This window comes from Chaetura pelagica, unplaced genomic scaffold (assembly GCF_000747805.2).
Source record: "Chaetura pelagica isolate M959 unplaced genomic scaffold, ChaPel_1.0 scaffold226, whole genome shotgun sequence".
NCBI lineage: Eukaryota > Metazoa > Chordata > Aves > Apodiformes > Apodidae > Chaetura > Chaetura pelagica.
In genome coordinates, this window is record NW_009953495.1 from 749,914 (window position 1) to 777,652 (window position 27,739).

At 44.5% G+C, this 27,739-nt stretch overlaps 2 protein-coding genes across 2 annotated transcripts in view; one reads left to right on the forward strand and one right to left on the reverse strand.

Annotated features, from left to right (window-relative positions):
• Window positions 1–9,562, forward strand: part of CDADC1 (cytidine and dCMP deaminase domain containing 1) — a 10,262-nt gene extending 700 nt beyond the window's left edge. Inside the window, exons 2-9 of the mRNA XM_009999069.1 lie at window positions 1–35; window positions 1,587–1,764; window positions 2,590–3,168; window positions 5,206–5,255; window positions 6,311–6,480; window positions 7,002–7,191; window positions 7,894–7,954; window positions 9,247–9,562. The exon at window positions 1–35 is cut by the window's left edge and continues 19 nt beyond it. Of these exons, the coding sequence (XP_009997371.1) occupies window positions 1–35; window positions 1,587–1,764; window positions 2,590–3,168; window positions 5,206–5,255; window positions 6,311–6,480; window positions 7,002–7,191; window positions 7,894–7,954; window positions 9,247–9,317 (1,334 nt within the window). The 3' untranslated portion in view covers window positions 9,318–9,562. The remainder of the gene's footprint in view (window positions 36–1,586; window positions 1,765–2,589; window positions 3,169–5,205; window positions 5,256–6,310; window positions 6,481–7,001; window positions 7,192–7,893; window positions 7,955–9,246) is intronic.
• Window positions 9,563–20,530: 10,968 nt separating this feature from the next.
• Window positions 20,531–27,739, reverse strand: part of CAB39L (calcium binding protein 39-like) — a 36,907-nt gene continuing 29,698 nt past the window's right edge. Inside the window, exon 8 of the mRNA XM_009999070.1 lies at window positions 20,531–21,255. Coding sequence (XP_009997372.1) covers window positions 21,076–21,255 — 180 coding nt within the window. The 3' untranslated portion in view covers window positions 20,531–21,075. The remainder of the gene's footprint in view (window positions 21,256–27,739) is intronic.

The window sequence follows — 27,739 nt, forward strand, 5'->3', positions numbered from 1 at the left end:
TCTTTCCCTCAGCTGAGCAACAAAAAAAGTCACAGGTAAAATGTCTGTGTTTACCATTAGATAGTCTTTCGGAACAGGTGCTAAGAGCTCCTGCTGTGAATTTAACCTGACTGCTCTTTACATGACAGATAGTCTGGAGGGGAAAAAAAAAGCAAAAAGGCTGATAAATGTTTTTCAGATATTTCTTAGAAGTAGAAAAAAATCCATCAGTGGGAGAAAAATAGCAAAACGGTTACATATCATTCTATTTCTGAAAAACTTTGAAAGGCAAGGTATACCCCTGACAGGTGAAGGAAACAGTAAAAAATCCTGGTGGGTATTTCAAATCCTGGTGGGTATTTCAAATATTATAACAGAGAAGGCATGGTGTATACCCTGGACTTCTTAGTATATTCTAATTATAACTTTAAAATCAGTGTGGTTGATGGGGTAGAGATATTCTTTAAAATATCTATGTTCATGATTGCAGAAGGGTTCTCTTATACAGTGGAAGTGCACAGAACTACTTGAAATGTTTGCTAATCAAGAACTTGTAGGTAACTACTTTAGTGATACTGAAAACAAATTGTTCTTACGAAGGGATCTTCTAAATAGCTGCCAGCTACACTTCAAAGTAGAGGGACATTTTCAGAGTGTCCTGGAACTGGGTGTTTCCTCTTGTGATCAGAGTTCTTCTTGTACTCTTTAAAATGGTTACTACTTTGTCCAGAGCACACTGAAATGATAAGAGCCATAGCACAGGAATCGTCCAGGACACTAAAAAATAGGAAAATAGTCTGAGTGGCAGGCCTAATTTTCAGAGTTTAGAATGTCCCAGACTAGCTCTGAAGTAGGGCTAGATGAGTACCACGCAGACCTCAAAAGCAGTTTCAAATTCAATAATTCAGTTAGGGATGGCACTTGGGTTACATGCAGGGCTTTACTAGAGCCTCCTTTCTGTCACCTCAAAGAAACCGGTCTAAGGCAGCAGTGTTCTGGTAGCAGCTGGATTGCACAATGAGAGATGTTTCACCACCTTCATCAAACTAGCCTCTAACCACTTCCCTCCCTAATACAGAGGAGTCCTGATGTAAGAGCTCTTGTCTGTAGCATGCTGGCTTTTTCCATGGAAGATTTTTTAGAACCGTTTTTAAATTCATTTCTGTAAACGAAGAGACAGAAATAAAGGTAGAGAAGCTATTAGCTCCCAGGATGGTCAGTCTTAAGAGAGAAATTAAAATCATGAGCGTTTCCAGATGCTGGGTTATTCAGAGGGGTTTTCAGCTATAATTGATGGAATTTTCTATGCTCTGTGTAGGTTTTTTTATGGGCGGAGCAATGACCAGAAAACCCAGGAATTTTTGACAAGGCTGTGTTTGAAGTTTGACAGGAGCACAGAACTCTGATGTCAACAGACACCTGTAGAAACCACCAAAAAAATACTGCTTAGGGAAAGTGTAACAGATTGTTTAATGATTCCTATCACAGTTTGTACTGAAGAGCTGTATGCTCTGATCCTGGCTGATTACTGTTACCCAAGGAAGAGCTGTAACATCTCTGTGGACTTGATGTTGAAACAAAAAAAAGTAAAATGTGTTTTTCTGTAGGTAAAGAAGAGTGGTCTAGTTGTGGTGAAAAACATGAAGATTATCGGTCTTCATTGTTCCAGTCCGGACTTGCATGCTGGCCAGATTGCACTCATCAAGCATGGATCAAGACTTAAAAACTGTGATCTTTATTTTTCCAGAAAACCATGTTCGACTTGCTTAAAAATGATCGTAAATGGTGAGAAATGACTGTAGCAGAGGAGGGGTAGATGTTTTGCTTGTGATTGGTATCAGAAAGCCTGTTTGGGCTGTCCCAGTTGTGAGTGCCAATCCCTGACTTGTGTAGCCTGCACCAGTCATGTTCCACAAGGCTGAAAATAGTATTGAATGGACATATCCTGGAGCAGATGATCAAGAAACAAGGGCTTGCTGCTGAGACCCTGTTTCTCTGTGCAACCTTGATCATTGGTGGTGCTTTCTGCTCTGCTGGGACACGCTGCTGAGATTCTGACATACCTGCTGCACTTTGCCAGAGCAACCCTACGTCATGATGACTAGGCCTAGATTGCTTCAGTTTCCCTTGCCCTCCCATTGCTTATCAGTGGCACCAGAGGAAGGGTGTTTCTCATGCAGCTGTCATAGGGAGTACTTTTAAGTGTTTAATTTTCCCAAGTGAATTGCAGACAAGTCAGATGATTCACTTCCTGAAGTGGGATCTGCTGTACAGCCCTTCTGCAAGTATTGGTTTTTAATCTCAACCGTAACTTGTATTAATGCTAACATTTTTTGTGTGGTGTTGATATCACTGTTGTAGGTAAGGTGCAAAATTACACCGCCAGAAATTCCTTAGAATTTAGGAAATGTCTGCAGTTTATGTCTGTAGTCTGATTACCAAGTCTGATGAGCTCAAGATATGAGCATTTTTTGTTGTCCAGACACCACTGAAAGAGCACGTACAGTCTTAAAGGAGTAAAAACAGGGCTAGGCAATAGTGTGTTGAAAATGATGTTTATGTTCCACTGTGCTTGCATGGTTCATTTTGCTGCATTATCTTCTCCTCCAGCTGGGGTGAACAGGATTTCTTACTGGCCTGCAGATCCTGAAATCAGCTTGCAGAATGAGGTGTCAAGTCCCTTGACTACTGATGATGCCAAGCTAGATGCCAAAGCAGTAGAAAGACTGAAGTCCAATAGTCGTGCTCGTGTGTGCGTGTTGCTTCAGCCCTTGGTGTGCTACATGGTGCAGTTTGTTGAAGAAACTTCCACCAAGTTTGATTTTATTAAAAAAATAGCAAAATCTCAGCCTGACTTGAACACTGACTTTTACACGGCATGTAGACAAGAGAGAATCAAAGAGTATGAGAGCTTATTCCTAATTTCAAACGAAGAAACGCACAAGCAGATACTGATGACAATGGGACTGGAGAACCTCTGTGAAAACCCATACTTCAGCAACCTTAGGCAAAACATGAAGGATCTTGTCTTGGTCTTGGCAACAGTGGCTGCCAGTGTCCCTGCCTTTGGATGCTTTGGATTTTACAACAGTGAGTCATGGCGAACAAAGGAAGCAGACCATCAGGGCCTGCCCCAGGACATTGCAAGGCACTGTATGATACAAGCCAGACTCCTTGCCTACCGGACAGGTGAGTTGGTACAGTAGTGAGGGAGGAATGGGCAGAGCAGAGTTGCTGATTTCAGTCTTGATTCTTCCAAACACTTTCTTGAGCAAGCTGCTGAATTCCGTTTCTAATTCTATGCAACGGGAGCAGCAGTAATAGTAACAACTCCATAAGGTTACACGGGACTGTGTGTGAGAGCACTGGGCTTTCCAAGAGAGTATCGGGGCAGGTATTTCACATAGCATGCTGGCAAAGCCTGCCCTGACAGTATGTCCAACACCTCCTATCTGAAAAGAGAACACAATGACTTAAATTCTTCAACTTGCTCTGAGGCTTTTTTTTTTACAGAGGTTTCACAAGATGTTTCTTTTGTCAAGTAAGTTCCAATATTTTAAGCATATTCTGTACACTTTTTCAGAAATGAACAGTGAAATAATATCCTTCCATTAGGGCATTCAATATTAAGTTTCCTAGTTCCGATCTTATTAGCAAGAGTGATTATATATCTGATGGGGGTTTTCTTTGCAAAGATGCTGGAGTTTTCCTATACATGATTTCAGGCCAGAAGGGTTTTTGCCCATCTTGTGATACAGATTTCCTCTCATAGCTACTTTATTCTGTCTAGGTAGAAATGCAGTAAACTACTAGGTTCTTCCAGAGATAACAGAATATGAATACTTCAAACTTGGTGGTACTCCTTAATTATGTTATATTTATAATCTAAATAGGATCGTTTCTATTTTTTAGCCCTTATAAACAAATAAAACAAATAAGTAGTGCATATTTAGAGCTTAAAACAAAACTGATCCCACACACAAAATTAACCTATCAAGTAAGGTGTCGAATGTGCCCTTTGACTCACTTGAATTCCGTGAATCTTCCAAGTTTAGAATATTTCCCTTCCCCCCATTTTTTTTTTTTTTTTTTGGGGGTGGGGGTGGGGAGGGAAGGGTGTTTCCCTGCACGAAGTTGATCACAAAAAGTTGCAGGGAAGATTAGGTTTTTAGAAGTAATTCAGAAGTTAGATGGAACTAGTTCTGAGGGGTTTGTACCACTGCTGTTGTGGAATGACCAAGTTTGAGTACTTATTCTTGGGGCAGCAAAATTTAGCTTTATCTGTGCTGTTCAGCCTAGACCCAGATCTGCTTTTTGAGAAAATGCTTGCTACACTTTAATCTTGTAGTGGAGTCCTCATTCTCTGTGAAATTAAAATAAATAACAACACATACACACATACTTAGATGCTTTACATTATCATACAGGTGGATAGAAGGAGCGCGAGATAAGACATTTTCTGTGCTACATTAATATACATCAGTGACTTAATAAATATGCAGATATAAATAAAGTTATAAGCATTCATAAAACATATCTTTGTCAGGAAGGATCTTCTTAGAGTGTTTGTGTATAGTAGTGACACAAAGGGTGATGGAAATGGTTAATTAAAAAGTGGCATCTGCTTTATTAGAGGCTGGAAGCCTGAAACAGGTTTTTTTCTCCTTGATACGTTGTTTCAACTGGTCAAGACTACCCTGAATAGCTACTGGGGAAGATTTCCCAAGTTCCATACAAATCTTCCTAGCTACATATTGAAAGTGGTGTTCCAGTTTTCCTGTGACAGGCAACACCCCCCAAAATCTGATTGTTAACATTTTGTCTCTAATAAGGTATAAAATACAAGTAATTTTGATAGGAATTCAGACCACAGAACCATAAACTTAAGGAATGGCAGAAATTAAGTAGTAAATAATGAGCAGGTTGTTTATCCGTTTGCCAGCTCACGTCAGCGAAACTGTCCATATACATTCTTGGCACACATTTTCTTATCTGAACAAATGTATGTAGAAAAGTCTTGGGATGGCAGCCCTTGCAGTTACAGCACACCCAGCTTTTGCAGTAGACTTGTATGACTTTGAACTTCTTCATCTTTCTGCATTTCTTTTACTCCTGCCCACAAAGCAAGAATGAATGTTATTCCTGACTCTAAGCTGTCACATTAATGGATAAGTAACTCAGAAGAGCTTTATTTCTTATTTATTGCTAAAATTTTATGTGTTTTAGAGGATCATAAAACGGGAGTTGGAGCTATTATTTGGGCAGAAGAAAAATCGGTAAGTATTGAAAACGTTACTTTTTCTTGCACTCACAATTCATGCACTTGTATCTGCTTTGAGCTTTTTATTTAGCTTTAAAGTTATGCAAGTGTTTTTCATACACAGGCACAACACTATGTAAAGCCTCTTATTCTTTAGTAACTCAGTTAATGATTGATTCAATGGTGTGTTGTCAAGATGAAGGGAAAGTATAAATGAGTTTAGTAACTTCCACAGTGTCTCTGCCTGGGTCCTCAGTGTGCTTGCTTCCCTAGCCGTGGCCATTTATACCACATGTCCTGGCTACAGTTTTGCCACAACTGCTAATCAGGCAGCATGTGCCCCCTTTGCATGGTCCCTCTTTGCAGCTCTGTTTTGGAGAGTTCTCAGTGCAATCATAGCCTGTCAGACAGTCTCTTGAGGATTTCTGTTGCAGTGGAAATGCAGTACTGGCCTCAGCAGGGTGCTTTTTGAATCAAAATGTTATTTTTCTTCAGATATCTTTACTTTGCCTTTTCCCATCCAAGCATTAAGTTTTTGTTTCTTTGTGTCTCTGATAATGCACATTGCCAATCCCAGAAAGCCTCATTCTTCGTTCAGCTGCAACATACTCTTCAACTGGCCTCAGTCATTGACTGCTTATTGCTGTTTTGTCTCTTGCTCTGATTTCAGTCAGATTCCTACTTGGTCATTGGGTCTGTTGAGAAACAGGTGAAGCAGTCTCTGGCACATCAGGAACTAACTCTGGCTGTCTTTAATTTTGCACATTGCCAAGTTTAAAGACTAAATCCTTCAGACTTTTTTCTTCCTAGTATCAGTGTTACTCGCTGAAAGGAGAGCCACTAAAGGCTGGTGCAGTGTGTTGTGTGTGGTGTTAACAGTTTGCCCATGCAGGTCCTGTGGAGCTTAGTGGAAAAGCTCCATACAGACATGGAGTAGGTAGCAAGAGCTGAGTTCTTTTAACTGCTGTAACTTGGCATGCACTGATAATGTGGAAGCATAATATTGCACAGCACTTTGACTTAGTACTCAGTTTAAAATCTCCAAACATGATGCTTTGCTTACTGTTGCAGAGAAGCTGTGATGGAACAGGAGCAATGTATTTTGTAGGCTGTGGTTACAACGCCTTTCCTGTTGGATCTGAATATGCAGATTTTCCACACATGGATGATAAGCAAAAAGATCGGGAAATCAGAAAGTTCAGATACATTATACATGCGGAGCAGAATGCCTTGACATTCAGGTAATGGGCTTTTTTTTTGCCACAAAAAAAAAAAAAATGAGATGGTCCAGAAACGGTTCCATGACAAATGCCTAATGTCACTGTGACAAAGTGTAGATTGCAGTCACGGTCTTGTTTATGCCTGTGATGCAGAACTTGGATGTGCATGGATGCAGACAGCTCCTGGGGTTTCTTCAGACTTCTAAAGTGAACTTCTTGTCAAGAGGATGTTCACTCCAATGCATGGCAGCTGTCCATCAGATACAAGCCACTGCCTCTGCTTCCTGCTAGTACCACGCTGTAACCTGAAATATGGGAGTGAGGCAATTACTGAGGCTTCCAACAGTGATACCTGGGGAGAGGTGGGATGGGTGTTTGGTTCACAGATAGTAAAACCAAACCAGATACCATTGTGTAGTCGTGCACTTCTAAAAGTAGATAACACAACACTTCCTTGCTTGGTCTTGTGAAGTATCTAGTTTGTCACCATTCAAAATGATCACGATACAGACTCTGAAATTCTGTTTCCTGACGGTTTGTAGGTGTCGAGAGATAAAGCCAGATGAGAGAAGCATGATATTTGTGACTAAATGTCCATGTGATGAATGTGTCCCTTTAATCAAAGGGGCTGGTATTAAGCAGATCTATGCAGGAGATGTTGATGCCGGAAAAAAGAAAGCAGACATATCCTACATGAAGTTTGGTGAACTTGAAGGTGTAAGCAAATTTACAGTAAGTGTCTAAATGTACTATATTCTAAAAACTGGGCAGTGTTGGGCTGAGGGGAGAGTGAGCAGCCATCTGCAGCCAGCATAGAGAAGCATTTTCATGTGCTGTTTAGTCAAGTGAGTGGAACTGAGAGGTTGCTTTGTCACCACACTGGGGAGAAGTGGTGTGCCAGGTGCCAGATGCCAGATGTTGGGGGCAAGTGTGTCCATTTTCTCTTAATTACCACACAGATTTCCCTCTTGACTCACTGCTGTTGTTTGAGATGGTCTCTTCACATTCACAGAATCACAAAATGCCAGGTGGGAATGGACCTCAAGGATCATTTGGTCCAACATTCTAAAGTTCTCTCCAACCCTCCCTGTCACAGCACAGCAGCTGATGTTGGAGATCACTGTGTGATTTTGTAGGCCCTTCCAGCAGCTCCTGAAAGAGCTGCAGTGGGTTTTGAAGATGGCCAGGTGCTTCTGCACTCAGGGTGCTCACCATGACCAACTGCACCACTGCTGGGTTGAGCAGTCTCCTGTAACCTTCACAAGGGAGTAAATGGCCACACATTCCCAACAGCTTTTTATCCTCAAAGCAAGTGTGTGTTCCCACCTCACCCCTTATCATGCCTTTCAGTGAAGCCTGTTGAGTACTTTTTCTTTCTCTCTTTGCTCTTTCTTCTGTCTTCTGGAATAAGTAAATGTTATCTTCTTTTACCAGTGGCAACTAAATCCATTGCACACTAATGCCCTTGAATTCCATGACCCTGCAGCCAGGGAAAGTAAGTATTTTTTCATTAATCAATAAGTGAGGTCACATTTTTAACAAACCTGAATCCTTCTGGGATTTATAAGCCTTAATTAATCTTGATTTTGATTAGTTAAATTTTGCTATGAAAACTTCTTGGAGCTTTTTGAGTGGGTGAACTAATGATAACTCAAAACCAAGTTTGTTTTAGCAAATGCATGGCATTGGTGCATGTTACAAAATCAAGTAATGCCATTATCAAGGTTGACTACGTGCTGTTTTGCACATAGATAATTTCCAAGTACTTGGTCATGTTTTAAATTTTGTTCTACAAAGACTTTTTATATTGGGTTCTATAGAGAGTGCCATTCTTTTTCAAGAGAAATTGGACTCCTCTGAGTCACTGAAATATGTTCTGCAGAACATTTCCATGCATCTTTTATGAGGTGGTAGAATCTATGCCAGTGTTCTTCAATCAGCATTTGGTTTTGTGTGTATTTATACACATAAATAATACAATGGCCACAAAATCCTTGTCAACCTGCACTCCTGTAGCGAGGGAGCTGTCATCTTCTGAAAACAGAGTTTAGATGAGTCTCCTTTTGAATCTTTTTTATGCTACAAAAGGGACCCACCATTGGCATCTCCTGTCAGCTACCAGTCCTTAAAATGTTTCTCATCCAGAGGGGAAGATAACGTGGAAGAAAGAAGCTAAATAATTTTAGTGCCCCAAGCACGAAGATACAGAGCGTAAAGACAGGGAGTTGGCAGTTACTCAAAGCATTGAGTACCACGCTAGGAGCAAAAAAACCACTGAAGGTGTTTTTTGTAGCTCATGAATAGCCACATACTACAAGCCAATTCCTAACGTGTAGTGAGCTCAGTTAGTGGAAAAGTCTCTTTGTTAGCTGTTCCCTTATGAGTCAGGGGGCAAGGGGGGAGGGAAGGGCTCAGAGTAGGGTTCATGGCATTAGTAATCACTGCAAAATCTTAGGGCTTGTTTGTCCCTCTGTCTGCTAATGGTTTTTAGACCCAGCTGGAGAAAGATTCAGCCTGAGGTACTTTGACAACCTTTATCAGAGCTCATTTTTCTAACAATGTTTTCTTCAAGATTTTATGTTTGCATTTTCTACACTGAAGTGTTTTAAATTGTTCTTTTCCCTTAGTATGTTTCTTTTACTATGATTATTGCATGTCCCTTAGTATGGGGAATTAGACAAGCTCCTCAACACCCCATCCGGTGTTATTCCAGTGTACCTGTATATGTTGAGTATTTAGACAATGCTTGCTATTATATTAATGTTTCACACTTATTTTTTTCTTCAGATGGCGTCCAGAAAACCAAATCACTAGATGACCAGCAGCACCAAAACAAGAAACTGTGTCTTGGTCACTAATGAATAATTAAGCACTTATGCAGTCTGGCTCTGTACTTTTTGTAATGCCGCCTGTTTGCACTTTCAAATAAGAAAGAGTTTTATTTATTGTTTGGAAAGTGATTTTTAGAAGAAGTTTATTTATGATGTCTTAAATGTTTTACAGAATTACCTGAAGATCTTTTTAATTCAGAAGTTCCTGGGGAAAAAAACTGCTGCTTGTATTTTCTGTGAAAGTAACTGGATGGCTAAAACTTCTTGTTAACATGTTATTAAAGAAATACCGGAAGTTTATTGCTGGTAGCTCAGAGTAATAACAAAATGGTATCTTTTTTGCTTGGTGTCTGGATTGAGGGAATGGATTTCTAAGTTCTAGGCTAGCAGAATGCAGAAAGAAGCCCTAGCTCTTCGTGTACAATCTCAGTCTGTTTGTACAAAGAGGACAAAGCCACTGGGATGGCAGTCATTGCTAGGTAAGTGATTTGGAGATCAGGCTTGTCTCTCATACATAACCTCTTCCAACCACCATAGCAGCAGAGCCATTTTGTTTTGTGGTACTTGCATTGCTGCTCCGTGTGCTTCCTCCAGTGCAGCCCATCTGAACTGATGCAGACAAAGATGAGCTTTGCCTTTTCTCAGCTCCAGGGTGAAGGCCTAAAAGAATGTGGCTGTCTGCACCTCACTGCCCCCTGCAGACTACGTGAAGATGGCTAGTGCTTAGCTTTGTTCGTCTTCACTTGCAGGCTTCTAGGACTACAGAAGCTAATAAAGTACCAGATACCCTGTTGTTTCTGTAGGATGGAGCCAGTTTAATCTTTTCAGGTGCCAGTCTCTTGGATGACTACATGTGGAGTGAGTGTGACATTAAAACAGTCAGTGTCACTGAAGACTAATGTTGCTAGTTTTGAGGAGGTGCTGAGCAGGTAATGGGTAACCCGAACAGAGAGTTGTACCCAGCATCTTCTGAGAGGTCACTCTCCTTACTCCCATTTGTTCCTGCTCTGAATATGACCTCGAGTTGTTTGCCTTAACAGATGTTCCTGTGCTTTCTGTTTACTCCTCTGCTGAGCTCTCGAGTGCAAACACCTTAAACCTTTTGCTGCTGCTGGTAGGATATGTAAATGGCCTTTTCCCAGTTCTTTCAAGAGTCTTGTCTTTGCTGCCCTCCTTTAAGTCCTGGAAGGGGAATCATGCCTTAAGATGCTGGTGTAGGTTCTGTTTGTTTCAAGCTTCGGAAAAGGTTAGAACTAGATAGCAAAACTGGGATTGGATAGTGTGCAAAGCATCCTTAATGTGGCATTAATTATATTAAGTCTCTTCTCACCCAATTTGGTTGCTGGTCCTGTAACTTAAGGTGCAGTTCTTGATGCTTGGAGCTGCAGCAAGGAGCTGTGATTCCTCCCTTGTGGCTCACAGTATAAACTTCATTCTTGAGTACCTGGACTTCATAACTGGGGAATGCTTATATCCTCTTCCCACCATGACCATGCGCTCCCTGGAGCTGGAGAAGCTGCTGTTTCTCTGAGCCTGGTCTGTTTGCAGGCTACTCTCAGGCTGCCCACTGAGTGCAGTGTGTGCAGGGTTAGCAGCAGCCACATCTCAGGCAGCTGGCTGCCCTGCACCACTGCTGTCTTGCAAAGCTGGGCACATACAGCTTCATTTCCCAGGACCAGGTAAGGAGGGGAGGAGAAAGATCTGACACTGTCAACTAAGAGAAGGATAGCAAAATCCATTTTTGCATCACACCAGCGTGCTTCTTCACAGTAGCTCCTGAGGAAATTGCTGAACTGCCACTTCACCAGGTCTTGTAATCTAGTGTGGAGGAACCCAGGGCCTGAATTTAGGATCCAGCTGCAAGACTTCTATGCCTCACCTGTCAGAGTCCAGGGGCTGGGAATTAAGTAATTGGTCTGGATGTGTACAGACCTCAGACAGTTTTTTCCTCTCATTGAGGATTATATAATTTCATTGTTTGTAACTTGCACATGAAGTTAAATGTTTGTTTCATAAACAAAATTATAATTGGTTTTAAAATCACAATTATTTTACTTTGGTATGTTTTCCCCCACACTTCTTATAAGTGTCTTGTGCTAGAATAATTGCTCTTGACTTCTACATATCAGAAGAACACTGACCAGATTAGAGTAAAAATCCCACCCCACTCCACCCACCTAAGCCTTCTGGTTTCCATAATCCATTGGCAATGCTCTTCTACTTTAGGTGGAAGCAGGGGGGGAAAAACAGGAGCAGGTTTAGGGCCCCTTCAAGTTTTATACAGATCAGTCAGATGGTATCAAAATCAGTAAAGTTGTCATTATAGGAACAAGTCAAATTGAGAAGTCCCTGAAACATAGGTGGCCTGAGTGCATGGAGAAGTAAATCAAGCCAAATATCATGCACATTAAATAACTGCACTCCAGCGGATGCTGCTGGTAACCTGAAATTCATGAGGAGATTTTACCTTTATTTTTTAATTTTTTTTTTTAAATGAGGATTTTTGTACAAAACTTTCTCTGAAACTTGAAACTGCTTGCAAGACTGAAGGCTTGGATGTTTGGCTTTATTTCTCTCTTGCCGTATTTCTACAGATTCCTCCAGAAGCCCACAAATTTTGTAGGGTCTGACTATCAGTATAACCCTACTTCTTTAATTCTTACTGGGATTTCAAAGTAGGGTCTTTATCCTGGCCAACAGGACCAAACCCCAGTGTGAATGGGGTTTGTCTCTCAACCCATGGACTTGGTAGGTGCTGCTGTGCATGTCATCTGCTTACTAGGGAGAGCTGTGGAAGACTGGACATCTCCTGCAGTGCTTATTTTGCAAATGAGCTCCAGGATGTTTACTTCTTACATAAAAAGAGCAATGTATTTAAAATTAAGAAATGTCAAAGTTATATATTTTATATATTTTTTGAAATTTCCATATGCATTTTGAGTGTCTTCCATTCATTTCAGAGCAGTAATTGCAGTTATTAGCTATCAGTAATAATTTGTCCTCTTGTCTGAGAATTATAGAAATTCTCTATTAATCATCTGCCTTACAGCAAAACATGTTTTCTGCTAATAAATAATCCGACAGTAAGTACTGAGGTGTATTTTTAAGTGCTTTGGGTTATTTAGAAACATTGCAGAGTGTTTTGAAATGCTCACACCCTGTACCAGCCTGATGCTGCCCTGGCTCCAGCAGCCCCAGTCATGTGCTGAGCTGCATCACCTCCCTGTGCTCTGCCTAGAGAATTTGTCTCAACATGAGACTGTGCCTCCTGCCAGCCTGGCAGAAGGGCTGGGAGGGCTGGGATCCCCTCCCTCGGCCCTGCGAGCATTAATGAGCATTAATTCCCTCCTCCTTGGGACAGTAAGAACTGCCTCAGGGAGCATTGCGTGATCGGCCTGCTTCTTGTTTGGAAGTGGGCGAAGCTTTGACAATCCAGAAGTAAAACTGGTCCCAGCTGCACCTCCCGCCGTGCAGCCCTGGATGGCTTGTAGGGGCAGACTCGATTCATTGTCACCCTAGAAGGAGTGGCTGTGCTGCCTGGAACAGAGCAAGTCTGTGGAATCAAGCAGGTGATGCTGAAGGCTTGACCCCTCAGGGGCTCTACATCCATCTGAAAGGAACCCACTCCATGTCACAGAGCCACCCGCAGGAAGCGGGGCAGGTGGGAGATGCATTTCAGAAGGGCTCTTGAGCTGAAACGTCACTGTAGACACACAGTGAGCAGTTGGTGGCACATGGACAGCCAGGCTGGCAATGGGGCGGGTGTCCCAGAGATGTGTGTGATGTGGAGACTACTCTGCAGACCTATACATAGATTTTTTTTGTTTCAGCCATTCTGCCTGCAAACCAGACTTCAAGTACCTCTTTGGCTTTAATTTGTGAGATCCAGTAAGCAACATTGCTTAGAGACTAGAGCAGCAAAGAAGGCAAATGCTGTGTGCTGGTTTCTAATAGATCTGCATTATCATATCATTAACGGAGGTTGTCACTGTGCCACATGTGCAGAGCTGAACTCCACTCTTGCTCAGAAAGGCCTGCTGCAGAGAACTGTTGTCAAACACTTGCTGATCTTACCTCCTTTTCTGGGGTCCCGTTTCCCAGGCCTGCGTAGCTATCTGCTGATGTTCCAGTTTTGTGTGCTGCATAAATATATACAGGAAACATCTGGTCTTGAGCATTTTGAGATACTAGGCTGAAGATGGTGCCTAGGGATTTGCAGTCTTGTTCCCTCTGTGAAAGGGAAAGTGGCTGCTGGTACAAGACAACTTGCACTGGAACCCACCTGCTTCTGGATAATGTGATGGACATGAGTAGGGCCAAGATAAGGGTCATTACCTTAATGGACCTGTTGGAGCAAGTCCAGAGGAGGGCTACAAAGATGCTCAGTGGGCTGGAGCACCTCTCCAATGGAGACAAGCTGAGAGAGTTGGGGTTATTCAGCCTGGAGAAGAGAAGGCTCCAGAGAGACCTCACAGCAGCCTTCCAGAACCTGAAGGGGCTACAGGAAAGATGGGGAGGGGCTTTTTACTAGGGCATGTAGTGAGAGGACAAGAGCTAAGGGCTTTAAATCGAAGAGGGTAGATTTGGATTAGACATTAGGAAGAAATCCTTTACTGTGAGAGTGGTGAGACACTGGCACAGGTTGCCCAGGGCAGTTGTGGATGCCCCATCCCTGGGAGTGTTCAGGGCAGGTTGGATGTGGCTTTGAGCAACCTGGTCTAGTGGAAGATGTCCCTGCCCTTGCAGGGGTGTTGGAAGTAGGTGATCTTTAAGATCCCTTCCAACCCAAACAATTCTATGATCCTATGCCAAAACACTATTGAAACTCAGAGATGCCTCTCCATGGCATGTGCTGCTGGCCACAGCCAGAGGCTAATCCTACAGCCCCTCAGTGAGAAGGCAAAGGGCAGCACTCATATTCTTCAGTGCAGGGAGAAAACAGGCAACAAGCTGCTGTGCCAACTCTGTGGCTGGCTCAGAGAGTAGTTTCTGTTGGAAAAGACCTTTAAGATCAGCAAGTCCAGCTATCCCAGCACTGCCAAGTCCACCATTAAACCATGTCCCTAAGCTCCACCTCTACACATCATCTAAGTAACTCCAGGGAAGGTGCCTCCACCCACTGCCCTGGGAAGCCTGTTCCTTCACCCTTTTGGTGAAGAATTTTTTTGTTAATATCTAACAACCTAACTTGGGGCTCTTTCTCTTTTCTCCCAGACCCGCTCCCTGCCAGGGCTGCGGCGCTGCCACCAGGGGGCGCTGTCAGCAGGGAAAGGGCTCCCTGGGAGCTCCCTTCCCGCCCCTGCGCGCTCCCTGCGCGCTCCCTGCCCGCCGCTCCATCGCGGCTTCCCTGGGCAGAGGAGGGCAGGGGTGTCTGCCCGCTCCCTGCCCCAGCAGGGCTGTGTTTCAGCACAAATACCGCAGGAGACGCCCAGGAGAGCAGACAGGGCGGTGTCGCTGCTGCTCGTCCTCACAGCCGCAGCACTGGAGATGGCTCCGAACTCAAGAAAAGGCAAAAAAATTTACTCTGTGTGACTGAGCGTGTCCAGAGAAGGGCAGTGAAGCTGGTGGAGGGTCTAGAGCACAGGTCTTGTGAGGAGCAGCTGGGGGAACTGGGGCTGCTCAGCCTGGAGAAGGGGAGGCTGAGGGGAGACCTCGCCCCTCTCTACAATACCTGAAAGGAGGCTGTAGTGGGGTGGGGGTTGGTCTCTTCTCCCAAGTAACAAGCGTTAGGATGAGAGAAATGGCCTCAGGATGTGCCAGGGGAGGTTTAGATTGGATATTAAGAAAAAATCCTTCGCCAAAAGGGGTGACAGGCACTGGAACCATCTGCCCAGGCAGGTGGTGGAGCCACCATCCCTGGGGGCATTGAAAAGACCTGTAGATGTGGTGCTGAGGGACATGGCTTAGTGATGGGCTTGGCAGTGCTACACTAACAGTTACTCAGTGAGCTCATGGTCTTTTCCAACCTAAATGATGACTCTCATGTAGGTAAAGGGCATTGCTTGACTCACAACTGCACAGGCTTAACTGTGCTTGGGTTAGAACAGACCTGCAGGGGAAAGAGCTGAGCTGTTTCCCTGGGGTGTTTTGCCATGTGACATCTATCTTTTGCACTCAAGTATCATTTCTTTGTACCTGAAATATTTCCAGTTAGTTTTCTGAGGAGCCAGGCTCTTCCTCAGCACTGAGTGGTCTTCCTGAAGCTACGAGACCACTGTGCATTCCCACATTCCCACCACTGCTGAAGGGATGGGGTCTGCTCCAGCTTCAATGTAGCTGGTATTTCTGCAACATGTCAGTCACTGGCACTAGTGAGGTACATCAACAGCCTGCCTGTGTTTTTCTCCTTTTTTGCCTTCCTTGCTCAATTCTCTTTACTTTGGTTCTGGTGAGGTCACCTCACAGCTTTGCTAGCAAATATTCCCTGCAGGGCAGCTAAATTTCTAACTTGGAGACAAAACTAAGTGGTAGACGAAGCCTGGGGAAGTCATGAAGCATATGAGTAATAACTTTAGCAAGAATCAAACCTTAGGGTCATGTCATACATCATACCTTAGGGTCATACATACATGGCTGGCACAGACACATTTTCCCACTCTGCAACCGTGCTGGCACAGACACATTTTCCCACTCTGCAACGTCCTTTCAGGAATACCTGAAAGATGCATTTGAAATCGTATGAATGCCAGTACAGACACCTGCTGCTGGTCTTTCATTCCCATCGTGGGGCAAGACAGATTCATCTAGCAAAAGCAAAGACCAGCAGAAGCAGAGGAGCCTAACTGCATGGCTACAAGGGGTATTTATTAGCAGGAGAGCTGGGACGAACATATTCCCCTCCTCCCTCAGCAACACCTGCCCTCCCCTGGGACACAGTGCTCTCTTGCCTGCCAGCAGGCCTGTCCCCAGTGTGTCTCCTTTGAGCCCCTGACAGGAAGCAGCAGCCCTTGCTGTCAGCCCACAGCCAGAACCTGCTCCATCCCATGAGCTAATTCTGGCTCTGCCCTTGACACTCCTTGGGGCACAAGGCAAGTCTGTCAGTGAACATTATTTTCTCCCCCACACCCAGCTTCTAAACGGGGAGGAGGGGTCTTCCTCCCCTTTCCCCCAGGGGAGCCTGTGAGACCTGCTCCCTGCACACAGAGCCCACTGGGCACCTGACCACCTGCCTGAGCACAGGGTGGGTGGGTTTGCCCCCCACCAGCCCCGGGGCAGGGCTGTGCCTGGCTGGGTGTGCTGCCTGCTGAAGAGCTAACCCTGGCTGCGTGTTTGCACAAAGCTCTGAACAGATGCAGCGGGATTTGCTTTTGACAAGGGTATTTTTAAACCTGCTCCAAACCCTTGTCAAGCCAGCTGTTCCCAAGTGAGCTGAAGGGCCTTGCCAAGGCCGTGCCTGAGTGGAGGTAACCTACCCAGCCATCTGGGGGGCCTCTGTTCATAACAGTTGAGCAAGGCACTTTCATAGCCCCAAAGACATATTCCATCTTCTCTGTGTCTGATGAGAGCTGCATAATGGGGGAGAATCCCTCCCCGGCCCTGCTGGCCCCACTTCTCTTGGTGCAGCCCAGGACACAGCTGGTTTCTGGGCTGCAAGCACACATTACCAGCTGGTGTTGAGCTTCTCATCAACCAACACCCCCAGGTACTTCATTTTCCACCCAACCTGTATTTGTGCTTGGAGATGCCACAGTCTGTAACTCTGTAACTCACTGGGTTTGCTGCTCAGAGGGAGAAGAGCCCTGGATTTTCTCTGAATGGGTAGAAAGACTGGCTGAGACCTCTGTTAAGGTGCAGACTGGAAGGGGGAACATGTCAGTTCCTGAGGCTGGACCTGCATTCACACCAAAAACTCATGTGAACCAGCAGCTCCAGGATTGGAGCTCCAGCGGTGAAGACCCTTAGGAACCTGCATTTGTCATCAGGCATCAGTGAGTGCTGGGTGTCTTCTGCTCAGACCTCAGCAGAATTTCTGCCAGCTGTCTGCACTGACAGGAAAATAACTGGCCACATTAGGTCCATCAACATATGAGCAATGAAACAGGCTTTCATGGCTTGGCAGTAAATGCAATAAATCCTTATGGTCTATATAGTCCTCAGCTGCTGGATGCTGTTCTGCTGCAGGCCATGTGTACAAATCCAGTAGGTGATGCTCAAGGCAAATGCAGATTGAGCGCCACACGGGAAGGTGGCAGGTGCCAAAATGCAGGTCTAGAGATGGTAGAAGGCCATGAAAACCTTTATTTTTATGCAAGCCTGGTTAGCCAAGGGGGAGAGCAAGGTACAACTTTCATGTCGCAGAGACCAAAACCCACGTCCCCCCTGCCTCACACCAGCCTCCAGAAGACATTCTGCAGGAAGGTGCTTGCAGGCAAAATGTTAAAGTGCTTCTGCTACCGACAGAAAAATTAAGCATTTTTTGAGCCAGAGAAAAAGCCTCTCTACTGACCAAACATCACTGCACCCTTTGGAAAGAGGCCTGAGATCTCTTAGCCCTGCTCCAATTTCATAGGCTAGAGCAAAGCGTGCACTAGAGAACAAATGGGATGCAGATCTCCTCTCCCTCATGCGAGTGCTTTTATCCTTAGATTACAGGGTCCAAGTCATTCTTTTCTTCTCATCAGATCTTGTCCCCAGAGCATGCAGATTAAGAGGCTCAAGTGGTCTTAATGCCCATGTTTCCTGAACGCCAGAGGTCTGCATCCTCCCCCCGGGTTCACACCTGCTGGTGTTCGTGCCATTACAGACAGGAGACGCTGTTGTTGCTTCTCATCAGATTTTTCTTAGTAGCAGAAGCTGCCCAAATCCCAGGACAGAAGCTTATGGTTCAAAGATTCCTGGCACTCTGCTGTATCAAACAAGGCTTTATGTGCAGGATCATACATTACATGTTGGCACAGATTCATTTGTACAATCCAAATCCCTCTGAATGCTGGGTGGGGATTGGAATGGAGAGGCTGCAGCCCAAGCATCCCCCAGCTTCCTTCCATCTCTGCACTACAGCCTTCTTCCCTGTCTCACTCTGATGAACTGTTCCCTGCAATCACACAGCTCCCTCAGATACTCATTTCAGAGAAATTTTGAGTTCCTGGTAGGAGCAGTTGCTTTAGGCAGAACCACCACCTTGAGTGAATGCACCAGAGGAAATAGGAAGGTCTGCTGTTATTTCAAAGTATCATTAGAAAAGACCTTATTTCTGTTTAGTTACAGCTATGTCCCCACCTGCTGTGCAGTATTCTTTATGGCACCTAATTTCATCTTCACCCTTTCTTTTGCTTTTTCTTCTTTTAAAGAGCAAAGCAAGTTGAGCTTGGGGAAGACTCAATTGCTTTGCAGGATGAGGCCCACCACTCTGCCCTGCCTTGGGCTGCCACATCTCTGCCTGCACAAGCACCAGGAGGTGGGTGTAACCTCGCTCCTCATTTTACAGCCAGATGTTGACTTCTTCTGTGTCCAGACCACACAGACCAGAGCTGCTCACACAGCCGACCACCCGCACAGAAGCAGTGGCCACCTCTGCAGGGGCTACACTCGCACTGTCACGGGCAAGGCTGCCCCAGCAATCACTGTTACACATTTCTCCAAGTGCAGGCTGGAAGCTTTATGTTCTCATGTGACTCCAGAGGCTGAGGCAATGGACACGTGTCTGTGTGTTAATCCAGCCCTGGAGACAGCCCCACCCCAGGAACTCAGCACACAGCCAAGCGCCTTTTGGATTCAGGCTCCAATTCTCAAGAGGATCAGACTTAAATGCCTAGTTCTGAGGGCTGCAATTCTGGAAATAGTCCTTTATTGGCTCGGAAGCTACCACTGATAGTGAACACCACCCATGGAGCTGGGGGTAAAGATGGCAGTCAGGCTAAACTGGACCACAGTCTGGGTTGCCAGGTCCCCTGCCAGCCAGGGCTGCAGACGTGATGCTTGCAAAGTGCTTTAGCTCTGAAGGAAGTGCTCTTCTCTCTCTCTGCATCTGCTGAAACTGGTTGGCAAAGGAGAGAGAGAATTCAGCACTGAGGTTGCATATCCAGAAAGGCAGGAGGAAAAAAACAGACAGAAATGGTGATCAGCAATCATGCCTTTAATAGCTTGTAAATATATATATATATTTTTTATTTTACTTTATTTTTTAATTCCAGGCAACTACAATGTACAGTTGTTGTGTGTATCTGACATCTGAAAAAAACAAGTCCACAAGGTGTTCCACTGCATACGTCTTCTAAAGCACATAAAGTATCCATCACCCCAATATACAACAGGTCCTTGAAGGAAACAGTCTCATTCTGTTTTAACCATTCAGTTTCATCTGTTTATCTGAAGCATTAGCTAGAGTTCTAGCTAGGAAACTGTCTTACAACAAATAGAGAAACTCAGAACTTAGGCTGTCCAGAAAAAGTCAAGAAATTTCCACTCCCTGCTCTCAAACTCCACTTTCTAATAAAGCATCAGAGTATCATTTTAATTTCCTGCTAGAATACAAAAGACCCCAAAAACTCTTCAAACACACCTAGGAAACACTGTTTGGACCACAGAGCTTATGAAATTTAAAACACAAACAGTGCAATGATTTCCCCTTATACAGCCACAGCTTCAACAGAGAACCTGAATCAGGATGAACAAGGATGGAAAATGCCAGATAAAAAGTAGCCTTGGGTGCCAGGGGCTGCTAAATGCCTCCCACACTTGGTTTTGGTATCCAATAAATGATCTCAGCTTTGAGAGCACCTGCAGGACTTGGGGACCCCGGGCTACTCAGTGGTTCAGGCTGAAGCCATTTCAGCATCCACTTGCTGAACTCAGCTCAGTCCTGCCTCCCACGGTCGCGATTTGAATCCGGAAGGGAAGGTCCTCCCGCACTGGTGTGGGGGCTCAGCACTTGGCACGACTCAGCCACATAGCTCTGGCCACCACCCAAAATTATTCCCACTGAAACTGAGGACAGGCTTCTTGCTGATTTTAGCAGGCACAGGACAATTTAACTGGCAATACAGCACAGGCTTTGATGGAGAGGGGTTGCTCCTGTCTTCTTTCCATTGGGAAGTACGAGGAGACCTAGTACCTGGGGCTGCTCCTCAGCAGTCTGCTTGGGAGCTGGTGGGAACAGCCTGTGCTCTAGCACGAGGTGAAACATGTACAAAGAAAATGGGAGACAGGTAGAAACAGCTCATCTGGCTGATGTCTTCATCCGTTCCCTAGCACTGAACAGAAAACCTCGGATCTAGGGGTAAAGAAAACTTTAAGATGAAAGAATACAGAAATAAAGCAAAAACGTGACCTTTACTGCTTTTTCATCTCCCACTGTTTTGACTAAAGAACCTGATCATTATGAGTGCAGCTAACTCCAGAGACAAACGTACTCTTTCACAGTCTTGTGTGTGTGCAGCACTAGAACAAAGTCACAACTACAGGTGCAAGGGATCAATGTTACAGTCCTCAGAAGACCTACTCTGTGCACTCACCAACAGCTTGAGTTTGCCAATAAAGTTAAGCAAAGAGGTTCATTCTTCTTGAGCACATATGAAAATCCATCAAACCAGCTTCTATTACAGAGAGATTCTAAACAGACATAAATAAGTATAGTCTTGATTAAAAAGAATATATTATTCTAGGTTGGTTTGGGTTTTTTTTTAGCGTTCATGTAAAACCCCTATACTCTTGACATCTAGGAACAAAGACAAAATAAAAAACAAGCACTTGCTGTGCCTTCTCAAGCACTACTGTGGTGTTTAAGGGACACAGAGGAACTTAACAAATGAGATTAATGCCTACAGTGGAAAACAAGAGGAGCTCTTTATGCCGTTGGCTTTTTCAAGTCTCGGATTTGCTTAATCAGGTAGTTCTTCTCATCAGTGAATTGTTCATCATCCGTCCTCTCTTTCTGGAAATTGCTCAGAAACTCAATTAGCTTGGGTTGGTTTTTCAACAGGATCTCCACAATAGGCTGCGTTTTGTTTGGACTGGCCACAAAAACCTAACATGCAAAAAAACCACAAAAAAACAGGCACAGAGAGAGATGGAGAGAGATGAGCATCAGTCACAGCACTGCTGTAAGTTATTTTCTAACAAGTCTGCTGAAGGCTGGCAGGCAGATACTCTGCTGCTACACACCTTGGTCCAAGGCAGACAGAGGAGTTACAAACACATCGGTCCAACAGCAACCTGAAGCAAACCTATGCCTATGTGTGATATTGCTTCCCTTCAACTGTGCTCTTTGATAATAAGGCATTTGATTGTAAACCCAGCTATTGAGAGCAGGCTGTTAATTCTCAGCCTCTTCCATATGCAAGACTCAAAATACACATCAATTAATTATCAAGAGAACAAAAGAGCTTTGTGTCACTATTGATATCATTTCCATACTAAACCAGGCCTAAAATTAGACTTGCCAGCTTTGTTTTGGTTTGGAAAAATATGTCAGAGGCTCCACTTCCCTCTGTCTAATCCACTCATGGAAGCGTGGAAATTTCCAGCAACAAGAGCACGACTGCCCTGGGGTGGCAGTGCAGGGGGGTGATGTGAGACACAGGTACCCTCACCTGGCACAACCAGCCTAGAGCTTATGGGCTTATTGCCTCTCTCAGACAGTCATTTTTAAGAATAACCCTGGCAGTGCTCTGAGTTTTCGTCCGCTACAGCCTGAAGCTGCAGAGTTTTCCAGCTCTGAACACGACCTCCCACACTGTGACGCTGCCCCTGTAACATTTTCTCTGCCTCTTGCCTCGGCTGAAGCTGGAGGCGGATTGTAAAGGCCAGTGGTGAGGAGCTCCTCCCAGGGAGCTCGGGATGCTGCGGAGATGCCGGCTCTGCGGGTGTCAGCCCTGGGGTGGGAACCACGCACAGCACAGCCCTGGCCACCCCGGCAGGAGCTCACACATCTGGCCTGCACCAACGTTGCCATGGCTGGTCAACAAAACACCGCCCCAGCACTTGTGCAACGACACAAATAACTGGAGTTATTCTCTAGCTGATGAGAAGAAGTTAAGGATGGACAGGACTGGAAAATGTCCAGTTTCCCTCCAAGCTTGTTCAATCCAGAACAAAAACAAACATCTGCTGACACTACAGAATGGCATGTTGTCCAGCTGAGCACTCATCTGGCCCTGGAGATGTTGGCTTCTGACCTGGGGCTCTTCTGCAGGTTCATTTATCTCCACTGAGATTGTGGCCTTGTGAAAACCTGAGCCATGTCCAACTGCACAGAGAGCTCCCGTGTTATGCAATGAGGAACTTGCACACACCCTCCTGAGGGGCTGCATTACAGCCCCTTGCCCCCAGAAACAACACCTGGGACAGGACTCAGACTAGACCCATCAATATGCTTTGCACGTCCCAATTAGGGGATGTACTGTGATGCGGAAAATGCCACACGTGGGGAATGTGTGGAAGGAATGGGGCTTGGCACACATTAACACTATGCCACATTAATTACTTCTGACCAGACAGGACTATGTTTTTTATCCCATAGGATGAAGCAAAGCATCTACTCAAACTCTGGCATCCTGATGTCAGAAGAGCCCTAATTTCTGCCTATGCTTTTGTCTCCTCTGGGCCCCTTCTCCTCAGGTGGCTCCTAGGAGTGCCTGCTTCAAGGTGTTTTTATCCCCTGCTCTGGGGAAAGAGCTGCAAGCTCTGCCATGCTGGCAGCACATCCCCTCGCCCAGGCCCCAAGTCTTCTACAAAGTTTGCCTTGATCTAGCAGCCAGGCCACAGTCCCTGTGACATTACAATGCCTGCAGTTATTCACACTCTTTATGCACAGGCCTTCACATTGCCTTTCTCTGACTACCCTGAGCTATAATCTCAAACAATTTTTATGCCTATTTGCCACCAAACAGCCCCAACTCCCAAGGATTCCTTCAGAGCAGCCACTTTAAAAAGTAACAGCTTTCCTGCAAGATGTCCCAAGCCCTCAAAGTGCAGCATCTTACCAGGGAAACATCTATCGAGACAGCCAGTTCACACCTCTCACTGCACTTGAAGGACTGTCAGTAGCCAACTGGTCTGTCTCTGCCTGCAGCATCTGAAAGCACTACCCCTTCCCTTGCAGGTAACTTTGATGTGCTGCTGTTGGCAGCTGGTCTCCACACTGATACGGGCTGGATACTTCCAGGAATTGGACCACAATTAAGCCCTAAGTTGTCCAGACAAGCTTCCTTTGAGAAAAGTGGTACATAAGCCTACAGGCAGAGATGAGGAAAGTAACTGTTGCAGATCCACATTGAAAGTTTTTTAATTCTGAAGTTCAGTTTCACCCTTTGTGACCAGGAGAAGAAAACAATTGAGTAAACTGACAGGACCCACATTTTCAGAAACAATCTCATTATGGCTTGACCCTGAAGTGCTGAACATCTTCCCTCAATGACTATTAGGCCCCCTTATAAAGACAACTAGAGGATGACTCTTAAAATGCAAAAATCAATCATTCTTCTTGTAAAAGCTACCTGGTTTACAAACAAAACTGGAAGATTTTAGTGGCAAACCTAGTAAGCACCAGCACTTCATACTCATCCTACAACTAGTACTACCAGAACAAATAATTGAAGAACTTAGTTTTTATACAAGGCATCACATCCTGTTTATCTTCCTGCTTGATTATTTATAGATTATAATCCTTCCCTTGCAAAACTGTGAAACTGAACATTCAAACAGAGATCATCCTGACTGCCAGTCTTGCTCAATGTCAACAGGGACTTGTAAAGAGAGAACGTTAAAGGACCAGAAAATTACCCAAATGCTATTCAATACTGTGTCTAAGCAAACAGAATCAATTCTGCCAGTATAAACTAATCAGCTTCACAAAGTCCAGGATTATGACCACCATGAGACTTTACTTTTAAAAGAACACCCCACATTCAGAACTCTGTATTGTCCCAAAGGAGGAGATAAATCCCTGAAAATAGAAATTATTATTAACCCTATCTATCTTTTTTCTACTAAAAGGAAATACAACTGAGGCCAAAACACTTCACAGAGAACTTAGTTAAACCTATGGTTTTATTATGAAAGGTTGTGTGTTCTAGAGCATTTAATTCAGATATATGAGACAGACAGAGACCAAAATAAAGACATATTAAAATTCCAGCTCTAAAAATAGCCATTTCAGTGCAGTTCTGTTTTATGAATATTTGCAAAAGGCCTGGAATGAAAATCAATTCTGAAGCTTTAACAGTTGTTCAAAGTGCAACTGTTGCTCTCTGCTCCATTAAAAATAACACCCTGGATTTCTTCAAATAAATACCAATATCACTTTATTAGAGAATCTGAACTTGTTTCCTTACAATCAATAACGAGGCATCATCACCCTCTGGAATTACAGCAGAGGAAAGGCAACTGCAGAGGCTGGATACCCCGGGTTGGGTGCCTTAAGACTCACTCTGGGGTCACGCACCATCTTCCTGTGTCAGGAAACTGCTCTCAGAAGTGCCTTGCAGCTCGTGTTGCTCCACGTAGCACTGCTTGCCCTATGAACTCTCCAGCTAAGAATCAGAGAGGACACGTCCCCACAGACATGGTTTCAGCTTTCTAGCAAGGGGAAATGGTCAGCACAGCCAAACTACGTGGGACCATTTGCAGAGCAAGCTGCAGGAGGAGGCTCTGCAGCGCTCGCGGAGGAGAACGGGAAAACGAAGCCGAGGTCACAAAACACAGTGTACCCATTCTATTTTTAGATTTAAACAGTAAAATATATCTTGATAAATGCCTGCTTAAGAACAAGAAAGTTGCATAATCCCAATTCATCGCTACAGGGTGTTTTCCTCAAAATAATCTGTTTACATGAAAGCCAAGAGAGTTTGTTATTAGCCTTTGTAACTGCTACGGTCAAAGGAACACCTGCACCACATTCACCTGCGGCTGAAAGGTTTGGTCTCCCCTCCAGGCATACCCTAAGAAGGCTCCATTAACAACTGTCACACAGCCAACACAGGAGCTGTAGAGCCCTTCCAGATATTTTGTCCTCAAAGTGTGCATGCTCAAGAGTGAGACCTCTTCCCGGAAACCAGTGCAGAGGAGAACAGGTGATTCTCAAAGGCTATGACTCTAGGCAACCCCATTGCATTATTTATGGAGGAAGAGCCCCAGGGTGGGGTGTGTTAGCTGCTGCTGGTGATAAATACTGGCTAATCCTTATGCATACATTGTCTGGATCAGAGGGCTGGAGCACCTCTCCTGTGAAGACAGGCTGAGGGAGTTGGGGCTGTTCAGCCCGGAGATGAGAAGGCTCCAGGGAGACCTTATAGCACCTTCCAGTGCCTGAAGGGGCTACAGGAAAGCTGGGGAGGGGCTTTTTACATGGGCATGGAGTGAGAGAACAAGGGGCAATGGATTAAAACTTTAGAAGGAGAGATTTAGATTAGACATTAAGAGGGAATTCTTTAGCGTAAAGGTGGTGAGACACTGAAACAGGTTGCCCAAGGGAGTTGTGGAAGCCTGACCCCTGGAAGTGTTGAAGAGCAAGCTGGATTGGGCCCTGAGCAACCTGGTCCAGTGGAAGGTGTTCCTGCCAATGCAGGGAAGTTGGAACTAGATGATCTTTAAGGTCCCTTCCAATCCAAACCATTCTGTGATTCTACGATCCAGCTTTACAAAGCAGACACAGGCCTTTAGGATGGTGCCCCAAGGCAGAAGCTCCATTTTGCTCAGGCAAAAGGAAGAGAAATATCTGGAGCTAGGAGGAAGATCAGGAATCTCCTCAATAAAGAATGGAAGGAGGCATTGCAAGTGGGCACTCTGTCTTAATTTTCCCATCCAAAGTATCCTGGATGAGTGAAATGTTCTCAGAGCTTCGTGGTGCACTGGTGTTTTCAGCCATGAAGTGTTCTTGAAAAATATTTTTGCATTACAGGTGCTCATTGTTTTCCTCTCTATCTTACAGGTTTTGACTCTTCAATAATTAGAAATTTCCTCACAAAAGTAAGAGTCATAAGTCTTTTTTTGGGGTCAGCTGGGGCACAGGAGGGTTGGAATTGAGATACTTACAAAACAAGCACTTTTTCATTTCAACTGTGTCTAACTAGTGAAACATCTAAATCAAGTAATTTAAACCCAGACCTCTTGGCAGTTCAGACAGAGCAGCAAGTATCCATTTCTCAGTAGACCTTTGATTCCAAATCACTGAGGTCAGCCTACTGTAATTTCAACCATAACTGTGCAGGTATCTTGCAAGCACAATTAAAAAATGCAGGCACAGTTTAAAATTTATGAGATTAAAGGCTGAGGACAAGATTCCTCTCCCAGTTACATCAGCATGGAATTATTACAGCTGACAAGAGAGTTGGGCTGAGGGACACTAACCCAGAAAGAGGAGGCAGAGATACTGCAGAACAGGGCACAACAAGGCAGACATTTTCCCCCATTTCCTTTAGTAGGTCTCAACAAGTTAGAATTCAATTTAAGAAGTGAAATCAGGGAAAACACTCTTCTCTGACCTGCTCTATAAAGCTAATTCAAAATGCAATTTTCTGTTACTACACCCTATACCTACCATGCTCATTGGGAGAAGCTGAATGCTTGTACATCCAGATAACCCAGATCCCCAATGAGGACCAAAAAGGGGAGCTCTGCTACACCCCTAGAGTTATTCTAGTGTGCTGCTGGTGGTTATAAACAAGCAATTTCCAGCTGATCGGGTTCAAAAATTCCCTACAAGGAAGCCAATGGATGTGAGATAGCATGAAGCACATCATGGCACTGCTTAAATGCTGCTGATGGGTACCACTGAAAAAACCCAGCATCTCATGGAGGTTAGTATCTGAGGACAGATTTTGGCTCCTTGAACTGAAGAAAAATTATGTTACCACCAGGCACTCTTTGTTTTGCTGGGCACCCCAATAAATGTCATATGCCATTATGTCCATGTGGTAGCAAGTGAGAGTGGTCAAGCAAGGCTGAGTCTGCTGTATCTTCTCTTTAACTGGAAATGGAAAGGGAGGGAGGAATGAGAAGGCAGAGTGGGAGCAACAGCAATGCATGATATGGTTACACACTGGCATCCTTTCATGTCAAATTTTTTCAAATATCTTTTAAAATAAGCAAAATCAGCTGTTTCCAAGGCCTGATTCATCTCTATCATTAGTGCTAGAACAGCAATTCATGTGTTTCATACATAGAAATCTGAAATCTATTCACAGAGTGGCTAGGACAGCCCAATCCTCTGATCCTTTCCCTCCATAGGCATCTCAAAGGCTGCAAGTGTTTGGAGCCTGGCTGCTCACTTATCTTGCAGCCACGAATCTCCTAATAAGGAGGGGAAGCAGAAGTTACTCATAGTGGTTCAGCTGACTATGGTGGAAGTCAGCAAGGGAACAGCTTAGCAAGCTGCTTATTCAGGGAGGGATTTTATTTATTTATTTTTTAATCCTCTTTGAAGACTTTTTTTTTTTTTGGAAACAACAGGGAGCTACTGGAGAGACTCCAGAGGAGGGTGATGAAGATGACTGGGGGATTGGAGCATCTCT